The sequence below is a fragment of the Bos javanicus genome, chromosome 3 (assembly GCF_032452875.1).
Source record: "Bos javanicus breed banteng chromosome 3, ARS-OSU_banteng_1.0, whole genome shotgun sequence".
In the NCBI taxonomy this organism is placed as follows: Eukaryota; Metazoa; Chordata; class Mammalia; order Artiodactyla; family Bovidae; genus Bos; species Bos javanicus.
Genome location: NC_083870.1, coordinates 45,965,265 through 45,980,473, shown reverse-complemented (window position 1 = coordinate 45,980,473; position 15,209 = coordinate 45,965,265). Strand labels below are relative to the sequence as shown.

At 34.0% G+C, this 15,209-nt stretch overlaps 1 protein-coding gene across 3 annotated transcripts in view; it reads right to left on the bottom strand.

The window, feature by feature from the left end:
• Positions 1-15,209, bottom strand: part of DPYD (dihydropyrimidine dehydrogenase) — a 930,948-nt gene that overhangs the window by 714,746 nt on the left and 200,993 nt on the right. For all 3 annotated transcript variants that reach the window (XM_061411115.1, XM_061411116.1, XM_061411117.1), the window contains exon 4: positions 8,756-8,843. In XM_061411115.1, the coding sequence (XP_061267099.1) occupies positions 8,756-8,843 (88 nt within the window). The remainder of the gene's footprint in view (positions 1-8,755; positions 8,844-15,209) is intronic.

Sequence of the window (15,209 nt, the reverse complement as noted above, 5' to 3'; positions counted from 1 at the left end):
ATTACTAAATTTAAATTAATACATTACCACTGTCTAGACACAGGGTTTCCTAGGTGGAGCTAGTCGTAAAGAACCTGCCTGTTGATGCAGGAAATCACCTGTGGATGCAAGAAACATGGATTCGACCCTTGTGTGGGGAAGATCCCCTGGAGGAGGGAATAGCAACCCACTCCAGTATTCCTACCTGGAGAATTCCATGGACAGAGGAGGCTAGTAGGCTATAGTCCATGGGGTCACAAAGAGCTGGACATAACAGAAGCGACTTAACATGCATGCATAGTCCAGACACAGCATTCAATAATTACTCTGTAGAACTTCTTTTCATTTCATGAAGCTAGCTTTACATGTTGAGAAAAGTTAGGATATTCTGAAAATAAATATACTATCACGGGAATAGCCTTTATCAATGGTAAGATATATTACACAGCATAGTATAAAATATCTTGGTTCTGTCAAAGATATATAGATTGACAGGACAAATAAAGGGTTTGAAATAGACCTAAATAAATGTAGAATTAAGTATATGATAGATGTGGCACTTTAGAATGAGGGAAAATATATTTTTCAATAAACAGATTTGGAACTATTAGTCATTTAGGGAAAAAAAAAAGCTGAATATTTTTCTCATTTTTTGTACCAAAATAAAAACTAAGAGTAAGATCTGTACATGTTACTCTGTAAACCATTAGCTTTACTTTATTTTACTACAGAATTTTAATCTATTATTTTTATTAAAAATATACATGCTTACTGAGGAAGTAAAATAATACGGCCATTTTTAGCAAAAATGTTAATAACCTCTTTACCCCTCCTCAACCTCAATCAACTGAGGAATCTAAAGTTCAAGTCCTTCTATGCCATGTTTAGCTTATGCATAAATCAGAATTTTTTAAAGATAGTGTTATGCTATTCATACTAGTATGCAACTCACTTTCTTAATTTAATAGGAATATCCTTTTAGCTCAACAAATATAATAATAATGCAGAGCCACATAACATTCCATAATATAAAAATAGGTTAATAAACACTTTTCTTAATGTTGGGCACTATTGTTGTCTCAAGATTTTGCTACTTCAAACAATGCTGTGATTGCTGTAATAAATACTACTGTACATATACCATTATATGGTCATACTTTTGTTTCTCTAGGAAGAACAGATAGCAAAGCATTGCTAGCACAACTGTATAAATATTTGAAATTTTCAAATATATTACTACTGTATGAGATTTCTTGCTTCCCTTCTGCTAAATAGCAAAGGAGGCTACTTAACTTTTTAACTTTAAAAATATGATGAGAGAAAACTGGTATCGCCCTTTTATTTACACATTTCTGGCTAATATGAAAGTAGGACATCTCTAGTATGACCATTAATCATTTGCGTGACCTCTTTTTAATGCTTATGAGAACACTGCCTATGCAAGGTTGGGTTCTTTTTCTTATTTAAATTTTTAGGAACTCGGATTTAATAGAAGTTAACACTTAGCCTAAACATGCAGAACAAAAAAAAAAGTGTTCACTTGGTTTCAAGTTCAGTTTGATTTTATTCTAAAATACATTTTAAAATGTGTGTAGTAAAATTTTTTCTCACATAGCTCACAGATTGAGAATTATCCTTAAACCTTTTCCTTTTTATATTTAAAAATTTAGTACACCTAAAATTTATCTTAGATGGCCTGATGAAGTGTTCTAAAGGTAAAGGCAAAATTATGCCAGGACCACTTTTCAAAGAAGTCATCATTTACCACTGAATTAAAATATCCTTTTCATTATATATTGTGTTCTCTTATTTACTTGGTTTCATTTACAGACCTTCATCTGTTTCAGAGATGTGTATCCCTGTACCAATTCTATACTGACTACAGTAGCTGTACAGTGAGTTTCAATATCTGATATGGCAAATCTTTTTGTCTTATTTTTCAACAGTCTATTTCTTCAATATGCCTTTTTGATTACCATTCCAGAATTTACCAATAAAAATGTAGGTTTCAATCATTCTAGATTACCCATTGCTAAGTTGCTTCAGTCGTGTCGGACTCTGTGTGACCCCATAGATGGCAGCCCACAGGCTCCTTGTCCCTCAGATTCTTCAGGCAAGAACACTGGAGTGGGTTGCCATTTCCTTCTCCAATGCATGAAAGTGAAAAGTGAAAGTGAAGTTGCTCAGTCATTTCCGACTCTTAGCGACCCCATGGACTGCAGCCTACCAGGCTCCTCCCTCCATGGGATTTACCAGGCAAGAGTACTGGAGTGGGGTGCCATTGCCTTCTCCAGATTACCCATTAGATCTTAAATATTTATAGGCATTTTTCACATGTATTGAGAAGTAGTTACCTACTGTGGCTCTTCTAATTTTTAAAGTTTAAATTATAGGTAAGATATATTTTTTAGTTATTGTGAATGTATCCATGAACTTTCATGTTCAGGGACAGAAAATGACAAGATTTAAGCAAAGAAATAAGTGGAACAACCTTAAAGCCATTTGCTAAACCAGGTTAAAAAAAGCCTTTAATTTTCAGGGCCTTTGAGAACACAGCAAATATAGATTCCTTTTCTAAATAAACATCTTTATTATAGCATTTATTTTTCGAATTATGGTTGCTCATTTTCTTTGAGGCTTTATCTGTGAAAATTTTATAAGGACTGCAATAAAGACAAGCAATGAAATATGTACATTACCATATGTAAAATAGATGACCAGTGTAAGTTCCATGCATGAAGCAGGGCACTCAAAGCTGATGCTCTGGGACAAGCCAGACAGATGGGGTGGGGAGGGAGGTGGGCGGGGGATTCAGAATGGGGGGACACATGTACACCCATGGCTGATTCATGTCAACGTATGCCAAAAACCATCACAATATTATAAAGTAATTAGCCTCCAAAAGGAAAAAAAAATAATAATAATTTTAAAAATTAAACATAAAAGTAAACAAAACACTATGTCTGGACCCACTAGACATCATAAGCAATATAATCATGCTCACAAATATTTTGGATAGTGGGATTCTCAAGAATATAAAAATAAGTAATTTCATCTGCTTTAAGAAATTATAGGTAGACTTGAAAAATAAATAAAAAGCTAACAGGGTTTTTAAATGTAAAAAAGAACTCCTAGAAATGAAAGATAAAATTGTAACTCAAAACTCAGCAGACAATTTTAAGAACATATTTGAAACTGGTGAAGAAGGTTTTAGAAAACTTGAAAGTAGAATTTAAGGAAATGATTTAAAATGTAACCTCCAAAAAACAAAGAAATGAAAGTTCAAAAAATAAGTTGAGTCATAGACAATAAAATAAGAATATTTAACATATACTTAATGAGAACTCCATAAAATGAAGTAAAGACAATGAAATAGTCCCCAAAATGATGAAAGATATCAATCCACAGATTTAAGAGTCATAATGAAAACAAAGCAAAATAAATAAAAGAAATCCATATTGATATAAATAACTGTAACACTGTTGAACACTGAAGGTTAAAAGGTCTTTAAATCAGCCACTCTCCAAAGACATTATTCTCAAGTGAGCAATAACTAGAATGCTGGTGACATTCAAATAGCATGCATGACATAAAACACTAAAATAATACTCTCTGAGAGGTGTAAAAAATAACTGCAAATCCTTTACTCTATGCACAAAGTATTTTATGAGAGTTAAGAAATGTATGAACAGTTTCAGAAACAAAAAGAGTTGGTTAACAGCATATCCTTACCAAAAAAGATTTAAAGAACTGACATTTATTCTAAGCACAAATAAACTGCTTTCTCATGGAAATCTCAACAAGGGGGAAAAAAACTGAAGAAAACTGCCAACAATTTGAATAAAACTAATCCAAAACTGGATTAATAAGTATACAGTAATTAGCATACAATAATAAAGCATACCATTTTATTCATCAAGTTTTAAAAAGAAAGCATTATTGTTAATTAGATAAGGAAGAGCTAATTAGAATTGCAGTACCTTAGTCTATGCCACAAGACCCACTCAGATTGGGCTCTGGAATGACACAGACCCATAATATTTAGCTGTTGTAAAATACAGAAAAAATTACATATTTTACATTATTTAAAAATTGGCATCATGACTGTAAGGGGAACTGACACACAAGTTCAGAACTATTTATGTAAACCAAATGGCAGACTGAACTCTGAAGGATAATGACTTGTTAGTTCTAGAGCATCACATAAAGTTTTTATAAGCTGTGTTCCCTTGAACACCATCTTATGGCAGGTAGGTAAGTTTCTGTCAGTCTTCTTAGGATGCACAGAGGTGCTCCAAGTACCATCTGACAATAAAAGTGTGAGAACTAGCCTTGTGATTCAAAGGAAATCTGAAATCTCAATTATCACATTTTATTTTATATATCTAAAATATTCACTTTTTAAATTACTGATTAGTAAATTATGGACTTCCTAATACCTTTTTCATTTACTTACTTCTCTGTCATAAAAATGGGGGGTACCTAATTGGCTTTACTTTATAGGCAATGGCGAGCCACTGAAGTTTTTTGAACAAGAGTACAATATAATTAAAGCTATGATTTTAGAAAATTATTCTGAAAATGATCAATATTTTATTTGATAATGGTATAAACCTCGTGGCCATTGAAACTGAAAAGCAAACCCTAAAGCAGAATGGACTAAATCTATTGATTGCACTTCTGCTTTATAATATTTGTGCATGCATGTGCATATATACATACACACATATATCAAGAAAACATTTTTAAATAAAACTACTGTCGTCAATAATATTTATCAATAAATAATGCTGGTTAAATTGTGCTGCTCCTCTGATTTTAGTTACTTTCAATAGGAATCTATGATAAGAGCCTTTTATGTGACACTGTTTTTTTCTAATGTATATTATTAAATGTATTTATCTAGCTATAAAAGCCACTAAATCTACATAGATTCTGTAAAATCTATACAGATTGTATACAAAACGTATACAGATTCTGTAAAATATACAAGTCTGTGGAGAAGCCATTGCTTTACAAATTAATACAAAATTTTGAAAAAGAAAATAAATACTTTTTATTAGAAAATAAAGGATTGTGTAACTAAGGAAAATTTTTTTAAAGTCAGTTTTTCACTACATTTATAGACTGACCTTATGAATTCTTACATAATGTAGTGTTGTTGTTTTTTTTTTTCCCAAAAGAAAACTATCCAAAAATATAACCCTTATTTACAGTTTGATGAATCTGAAACATGTACTTTCCATTGAGAGATAAAATTGCGAAGAATAACCTTCATGAAACAGAGAAAAACTGACCAAGGAGGTACAATAGAATTGAGTGTACCTTTAGAAACTAGAGCTGTAATCCAGTTTGTAAAAAAATAAAGAATGAAAGTATTGGTCTAAAGTCCACTGAATCACAGAAACCTAACACAATACAATCCAAGTGACATGCTTTTCTCAAAAAGGCTCAAGGCTCATTGAGTCTGGTGATTCAATTACCCTCTCAACCTGGAAAGAACCCCCCTCCTGAGTTGAGGTCCACTGGTAGAGCAATGTGGGACAGCCTACATCCTACACAGCTGGTGAATATCTTAAAAGCTGCAGGCTTTAAAGTACAAGAATCTCACCTTTTATGATTGCTACAATGATTCTTCAACAAAATACTGCTTACAATAGAGTTCCTTAAATGTCTGAAAAGATTACATTTTCAATTAAATATCCTCAAATATCTTCTCTTCATATGGAAATTTATTTAAATAAATACCAAGGTGCAATGCTTCATCAGGTAGTAAGAAATATGAACAAACTAATGAAACAACATTATCCTAAAATAGAGATGATTCTGATCTTACTTAGACATTTTATAAGTTTTTCAAAGAATATCATTATTCCCATTTTGTCTTTTTTTCATATATAAAATTTTTGTATAGCTTGAATGATTGTGCTATACACTTATTAGAATCACAAAATCACTACTAAATTATAGATTCTCTAGGGAAAATTTCGGAGAAGGCGATGGCACCCCAATCCAGTACTCTTGCCTGGAAAATCCCATGGATGAAGGAGCCTGGTAGGCTGCAGCCCATGGGATCGCAGAGTTAGACACGACTGAGCAACTTCACTTTCACTTTTCACTTTCATGCGTTGGAGAAGGAAATGGCAACCCACTCCCGTGTTCTTGCCTGGAGAATCTCAGGTACAGGGAAGCCTAGTGGGCTGCCGTCTATGGGGTCGCACAGAGTCGGACACGACTGAAGAGACTTAGCAGCGGCAGCAGGGAAAATTTAGCTAGCATGGATCACAATTCCATTGCCTCATGCTTAAAGCCAGGAGTGCAACCTTATATAATTTTAGCCAAAACTCTTTCTACTTCAAAATTTTGGACATTTTATTTTATTCTTTTTCTCATGAGATTTCATGTACATGCTTCACATAAATTATTTATTTTCATATATGTCAGAGATTCTGTGATGATAAATGTTTACGATATTTCAGTTAATAAATGAGATCTCTTTTCAGATTTTATCTTCTTAATTACAAAACAAATACAGAGCATTAGTGATTTCCTACTATCTATAGAATTGTCTCAAATATTGAGCATAGAATTCAAATATTTTCACAACTTAATATCAGTCTAACTGCTTTGTCTCTTTCCCATCACTCTTCTTTATGTAATCAAGGCTCCATTCTAGCCACACTGAATTTATTATATTTCCCTACACATACCATGTATAGCCCACATTCTTGCTTTTTCATATGCTGAATAATCTTCTTAAACTGAATGGTTTCAGCACTAATCACATTGAATTATCGGTAGGTTTTTGTGTTGTTTTATTTTTTTAATGTATCTGGTTTTGCTTAGAGTCATAATTTCCAGAAGGCAAGGTCATAGCAGGGATCCTTTTTCAGCTAGTATATGTCACTGAGTTTGATAGATAGTAGATGCTCAATAAGTAATACCAGAAACAAAAATAGTAATCACTTGTATAGTATTTACCATATTGAATGAATAGAAAAAATAATAATAATTCCACATCAACAAAATATTTGTTGAGTAATTGCCATATCAGAGATTTTCACATGAAAATATTATTCAGTTCACACCACCATCCTGTAAGACAGATGCTATTCTTCTTTCATAAATCAAAGTGTAGAAATAAGTCATTTTCCTTGGGTTCACAGGGGTTCAATGCAAAAATTCAACCTGGACTTCAGATCTGGCCATGTAGATTAATACCATGTCCTATATCTAAGTAATAACCTCTAATTCTTTTGAAATCGTAAAGCTATATAAATTTATAATTTTTCTCCTACAACATTTTTAAATCACTGACATACTGAGAAATAATCTTTCTATGTAAAAAGGTACCAGTTAGTTGAAGGAGTACTTACTGGATTTTAGCAGCATTTTAGCATATAAGTACTAAATCCTGTGAAAGGAAGCAATCTCTACATCCTTACAGGAAGATGCCTTCAGTTTTTGCTCAGTAGTTAAAGGATAGGATCCTTGGCTAAGAGTTCATAATGCTTCTTTCACAAACAAAAGATACTATTCATCATTTAATCAATCAACCATTCTCTTGTTTACTAAAAACTGGGCTTTGCCTTACATTGATTTATTTTTTTTTTTATTTTACTTTATTTTTAAACTTTACATAATTGTATTAGTTTTGCCAAATATCAAAATGAATATATATTTACATGTTTCAATGTCATTCTCCCAAATCTTCCCACCCTCTCCCTCTCCCACAGAGTCCATAAGACTGTTCTATACATCAGTGTCTTACATTGATTTAAAAAACAACATGGAGCCTATTATACAGAGTGAAGTAAGCCAGAAGGAAAAACACCAATACAGTATACTAACGCATATATATGGAATTTGGAAAGATGGTAACAATAACTCTGTGTACGAGACAGCAAAAAAGACACTGATGTATAGAACAGTCTTATGGACTCTGTGGGAGAGGGAGAGGGTGGGAAGATTTGGGAGAATGGCATTGAAACATGTAAAATATCATGTATGAAACGAGATGCCAGTCCAGGTTCAATGCATGATACTGGATGCTTGGGGCTAGTGCACTGGGACGACCCAGAGGGATGGTATGGGGAGGGAGGAGGGAGGAGGATTCAGGATGGGGAACACATGTATACCTGTGGCGGATTCATTTTGATATTTGGCAAAACTAATACAAAATGTAAAGTTTAAAAATAAAATAAAATTAAAAATTAAAAAAATAAAAAAATAAAAAACAACATAAAGATCAAAATTCCTTTTTTTCTACTAATGTCCGTTTTCTATTTTTTAGTTGTTGTGGGGGTTTTGGTTAAAACGCTATCAGTCTCTATGAATTATTCCAAGTCTTAGACAACTTCCTTTGATTTGTTCCAGTGCCCTAGAGTTAATATTAAAGTACATTTTAAAACAAAGATATCAAACTTGAAATGTGTTTTGATAATCAAAGACAGTTCCTATCTGTAAGCATTTAGCCTGCTTAAGCTAGAATCAATCTATTCAGTGAATGGTTTGTATTAAAAAATGATTCAATTCACCACAAACTAATTTTTAAGATAATAAAAAATGAATATGGATTTCACAATAATCATTATCACAACTAGGAAGAGACTAATTAACAAAATGTGCCACATTCTCACATGCCTACAGAAATCATAACTTTAATACTTTAACCTAATTTACTAAGACAAGCTTTACGCTTTAATCATGGTAATAATAGAGAACAAGATCAAAGGCTGTTATTAATTTTCATTTGCAGAGCTAAATCCAAATTTACCTTGTTTGAGATACTTGTGATGAACGATTTGATATCTAGATTTGTTGGACAGCTCTTCTGACAGGGGGCATCTGCACATTTCAGGCATCTAGGGAATAAAATAACTGAATTAAAGAAACTGTCAAGTAACATTCTATATATTCTCTACCCTAAACACATTCAGAGTTAGTGTCCAGTAAGAACAAATAAAACTATATTATTTTTAGGAACAAAAATTGTTTAAGCAATAAACAAAGAGTACTTGTGTTTCACTTTTTGCACACTTCCTAAGGTGTATGATATAGCACCATTCAGGTAAACAGCTATCCTTTCTCTTGGTGTTCCTCCTAGAGTTTAAGAAGACCATATTTACTTAAGGTACATGATTCATCCATTTACTAAATCAGTGTTTTTTGGATCTCTCATTGCACTGATAATGCTTAGAGAATAGAGCCTTTTTATTGTTGCTGTTTGTTTGTTTAATTTATTTACGTACTGCAGGATCTGGCACCCCACTCCAGTACTCTTGCCTGGAAAATCCCATGGATGGAGGAGCCTGGTGGGCTGCAGTCCATGGGGTCACTGGGAGTCGGACACGACTGAGCGACTTCACTTTCTCTTTTCACTTTCATGAATTGGAGAAGGAAATGGCAACCCACTCCAGTGTTCTTGCCTGGAGAATCCCAGGGACGGGGGAGCCTGGTGTGCTGCCATCTCTGGGGTCACACAGAGTCGGACATGACTGAAGTGGCTTAGCATAGAAGGATCTTAGTTCCCTGATCTGGGGTCTAACCTGTGTCCCCTACTGTGGGAGTGCATTGTCTTGACTGCTGGACCACCAGGGAAGTCCTGAGAATAGAACCTTTTATGATAACAGTTTGTATGTCTTTTAGACAGTAGTTATTACACAAATGCAAAGAAAAAGATTTCCTTTTACCACTTGTAAATCCCTTTCTTCCTCTCTTTATCCCTTCCACTTATCCTCCCACCTCTCTTCCCTGACTCCTTCTTCCTCTCTGATCATCCCTCCTTTCTCCATTTTTTTTTCTTTAACATACACACTATATACACAGTAATTGGGCTTTGTAGTAGATACTGCAATGCATAGACCAGATCCCCTGCCTTCCAGACTGAAACATTTATTCTCCCAGCTGCTGTGCCCTCGGGTAAAGAAAACAGGCTGAACCAAGGTCATGCCGCCTTCCCAGGGGCAGCGAGTTTCCAATAACAGGTCACTGGTAGGAAGTAAAGACCCATTCTCCTTGCCCCTACTTGGGTAACAAGTCTTCAGGGATGCACTGCAGCCTTTACTGTTGCTATGTCTGTCCAATCTTGATTCCATCACTCTAATATAGATGTATATCTTCTAATAAACTTTCCACATACTAATTTCATATCAGAATTTGTTTCCTGGAGAAACAACCAGAGACACGTTCAGACTTTAATGTGACTAAGAACCACTTGGGAAGCCTGATAAATGTCATAATTTGCACAGAGAAGCTCCTCTTGATTTTGAGTTATTGGCTCTTGTTTAGTCGCTCAGTTTTTTCTGACTCTTTGCAACCCCATAGATTGTAGCCTGCCAGGCTCCTATGTCCACAGGGTTCTCTAAACAAGAATACTGGAGTGGGTTGCCATTTCCTTCTCCAGAGGATCTTCCTAGTTCAGAGACTGAACCCATGTCTCCTACACTGGTGGGCAGATTCTAGTTAATGTCCTGGGAATCTGCATTTTGCTGCCACTCCCCCACTCCCAATGACTGTCCTTCATGGTGATTCTGAGAAACATGATTGGAGCCACACAGTGAGTATCACAATTCTATAATTACTACTTTAGGACTGAAACCACTGGCTAGAATAGTCTTTAATTTCTACATTCTTATACTTTTGTGAATTTATTTGATAAATATTTAATGAACCCTTGTTACATGTTAGAACCTGGGATATGAGGTTATAAAAATGATGAAAAGGACAACCATGGCCCTGCTGTCGTGGACCGTGCAGTCTGGAGCAAGTTCAAACATATAAAAGGCACTTGCAGTGTCAATGTGGTCAGTGTGAATTTGGGTAGAAACAGCAAGCTAATAGAGCATATAAGAGGAACAGCAGACCAGGAGGGAGAGGTCAGGCAAAGCTTATTGGGAGAAATAATACATAAAGGGATGCTTGAAGAATGACAGGGCATTAGGCAAGTGAAGGAGGGTGGGACTTAGAGCAGAAGATCACTCGAGAAAATGACCAAAACATAAAAACAGTATGTGCCAAGGACTAGAGAGAAAAGAACATGACAGGGTAGGTAGACTAATGGAATCTGGTCTGGCATAAAGTGAGAGTGAGAATAGAGAGGAATTAGGCTGGTGACCTAAAATTTAAGATATATCATTGTCACATTTGGCAGAAGACGAGAATTCTCTGAGATTTGCCTCAGAATGAGTCCCACGTTGCTCAGTGACAAAGGTGACGAGCAAGCTCATTTTCTATCCACTTCCATGTGTAAAGACGTTGGTTCATTTCCTTTGAGAAAACAATACCAGTCTCCTTGTCATTCTTTTGTCAATCAGAGAGTCCTCTTCATTGTCTGGACCAATTTCTCAGTACCTAATTAATATCTTGTTTTAAAATCTGATCTCTTTTCTCTGGTTTGTGCCCTTAGCCTTCTCTCTAAATTAAATTTTACACAATGAGGACCAAAGGCTTTTCATAATCAATTGTCCTCTCTGAAATGCAGTCATTAAACCTCTCCCCTATCATTTCTCTAAATGCCATTGTTAGATTCACAGCTATCATTTAGTTGAATTCCTATCTTCTAATACTTAAGATTTTTTTTCCCCTAAAACATAGTCACTGAGTTTAAAAAGAATTTCTTGGAATTCTTGATCAGTAGCACAACAATCCAAAAAGAAAAAAAAAAAAAAAAAAAGGTCTATTTGGTCCTCGATTCTGAAATATAACATATAGGTGATACCTATATGTGTTAACTTCACGTGGATAAACATGTTGTAGATTAATAGTGTTTGAAAGGATATCCTGTTATGAGGTAAAATAAAGTAGCTAAGCTAAAATAAAAAGCTATAAAATAATATGCAATAATAAATATCTTCTGACTTGTAAAAGTCATTTTGACAGTTTTTTAAACATCTGCAATTCCACAAGACTAAAACAACAAAAATATTTATGATAGATAAAGATATAGACAGACAGACAGATAGATAGAGGATTCTGGCTATCCCTAATAAGGCACAAGTTTTTGGCTTTTCTTTTTTCTAACACCCAACTTAAATATAAGGCAATTAAAAAATAAAGTTATAATGTCAGCAGGTATAAATGAGTCAAATTAATGCAAAGTGTATTTTTCTGTTCTTCCAGAGAAATCTTAAATTCAACATAAACAGATTCACTTAATAGCACTGACAACGTAAGGATTTTTAGTTGTGGTTATTAAGCCTCTTTACCAAATAACTCTCCTTTTATTATTGAGCTAGTTCACAAATAACAGCTGTTGGAAATGTCAGATGTTAATGAGGCAGGGCAACGCAAACCTGAATTGTAGCATTCTTTTTTTCTTTGGTGCCATGAATATGCCAGAATGGGCAGACTCTGATAATAATACCATCTTGCAATTCTCTAAGCGCTCTGCAGACTAAAGTGCATCAGGCTGCCATTAATCCCACTTATCACTCTGACAGCTCAGTAATTACACTACTGCTATAGCCAGGTAGTCCTAATAAAATATCAACCACTGCAGTGGAATGCATACTGGTGAGATGTTTTATTAAACTTGGGGGGGTTGATCATCAAGTGACATTAGTGTTGACCTATTTTTCTATTTGACAATAAATTATCCTTTGACCAAGCCATAATAGATATTACAGAGTGCATTTACTGTACCAAATCAGAAAGGTACTGCATTGCACTGATGTAGGCAAATGGTGTAAATAAAATAGCAGAAATGCATGTCAGAATGGTATTACCTAAACTGCTTTAAATGATTGATACCATGAAAAACCACAGACATAGTACTTAGGGGAATATGTCAACAATTATTGTAAACCACAGTTCTACATAAATTTTTCGTTAGAAGTTAACATTTAAATTACACTTGTTTTTATCTTCAGTCATTTAATTCCCCTTTTATGTTTCAAAGTTATCCTTTTATAGTGCAGTTTATTTTGAAATGCATTGTAAGCGGCAAAAGTTAATTCAGATAAACATTCATGTAATATTTTTAATCCCCAAATAATTACATTTATAAGGAGTATATTAAGTTATTTTAAAGCAATAAAACATCTTAGATTTTTTCCTAGTGATGAACTTCTTTCATTTTCATATTTAATAGAGAACATGACAATAGATTTCATTAAAAAACAAAATATAGAATCTTTAATAATGTTAATCCTTCATGATTCAACATCACCATAAAAAATGTATGAAAAATTTAGTACCACTATTTAAGGGACAAAAACTATTAAAGATATATTTATCCAGTATCTTTCTCTAGGGAAAGAGAGCTATGATTCCTCTCCCCAAATATCAGTGAGGCTGGAGAGTTTTATTCTATATTATGATACCAAAAACATTATAGTGAGTAACAGAAGCAGCAGCATTTCATCCTTCACACATTTAAGAACAGACACCTGCTTCTTTTATTGTTAAGCATCCATAACAGTTGGAATAGTAACCTAGCCTTGTTAAAGAATTTTCTAATCTCTGAGTCTAAATAATTCCTTTGCCAGTAAAAAAAAAATCTCACAAATATATTTGAAAGACTTTAAACCTCACATTGTACAGTGTTTGGGTTTTATTTGCTATACTTTGGTTCAATCAAGCCAGCATTGTTTCATCAGATTATGTATAATCTATATTAATTGATATATAATCTAACAAGGAAGTTAGCATTTACATTAAAAATTATTTTGATATTGATGTTGATTTTCCTCAGATCTTTGATGTTCAGCAGCTTTATCTGAAAGGTCTAATTCAAATGCAGCAATGGGTATACGAGGTAACTTCTCTACCCTGTAATACCAGTGTAGGCAAATCTATAGTCTAATATCCGTCCCCAGCTTCACAATAATTTCTACTGAAACCAGGCAGAATGGAGTATCAGACTGAATGGAAGGAGTGTGAATCAAGAAATGAAGGTTAAAACTGTCATACCTATGTCTGAGTTTCACAGCTTATATCACTGGTACCCAGTGACATATCTGGAACCCAGATATGGTCACAATAAAAGGACCCCAAAAAGGATGGTTGGCATCTTTAAAACATGACATCAATCCAATGTTCTGATACATCAAACACTCAAGGGCCATTCTCAGCTCAAAATAATTTTTTCTGCTGTCTCAATATTCCATTAACAACCATTCTTATACTTCTTTGTTTCTCTGATTACACCACAAGTTCTTATTAACTCATGCATACTTGAAACTGACTTTTAATACCCCTAATATGCTTCCCAGGTGGCACTAGTGGTAAAGAAGCCACCTGCCAATACAGGAGATGTAAGAGACTCAGGTTCAATTCCTGGGTCAGGAAGATTCCCTGGAGGAGGATATGGCAACCCACTCCAGGATTCTTGCCTGGGAAATCCCATGGACAGAGGAGGCTGGTGGGTTACAGTCCACAGGGTCTCAAAGAGTTAGACAAAAGTGAAGCAACTTAGCAATTAGCAATAGTAATATGCATCTTGGCCAGTTTCTACACTCCACTGGGTGGAAAGCTATGGCAAAATTACTTACAGTAACTGAAATTTTTATCCTGTGCACCATTCTGCATTTTTAACCACATCAATGATATTCATGATTTAAGGCTTTTAATACATATTTGATTGTGTAGGTTAACAACAAAAATATTTTTAAGTAAAGATATTTATCCACTAGAAATTTCCATTCACACGTTGGTGTTTCAAGACAGTTCAAAAGAAACAAAATTTAAATAGTACACAATTCAAACAATTGATGCTCAAAACATTTTGTTGGATGATCATGAATATAGAAATATAATATAGATATAAACTTTTCTATAAACTTTCTATAGTCTGACACAGAAAATTATTGGTTTTCTAATAGCAATGGCTAAAAACAGTATATTTTACATTTTATGCATAATTTGAATTACATGAAGGAACTTAAAGTACAAAAAAAATAATATTAATTTTTACTCTTCATATGTAACTGATTCTTAAATATTAATAAGACTATTTTTATTTCTGCTTCATTGATGAAAAAACTGAGGTTCCAGAAATCTCCCAGAGGCATAATGATACAGGTGGCTAAGGCATTTGAAGGAAATACTAGAACATATTTACCATCTTATACTCAGGATTAGTCCATTCATATATGAAGGCGGGTTAAAATTTTAAAAGGTGATGTTTTACTGACCTTATACTTTGGCATCATCAGTGCCTCTTTGCCACAGTAATTTGAAGACTGAGAAAAAAGGCAGTTAAGAAGTCTCAGCTAGAGAAAGCTATAGTA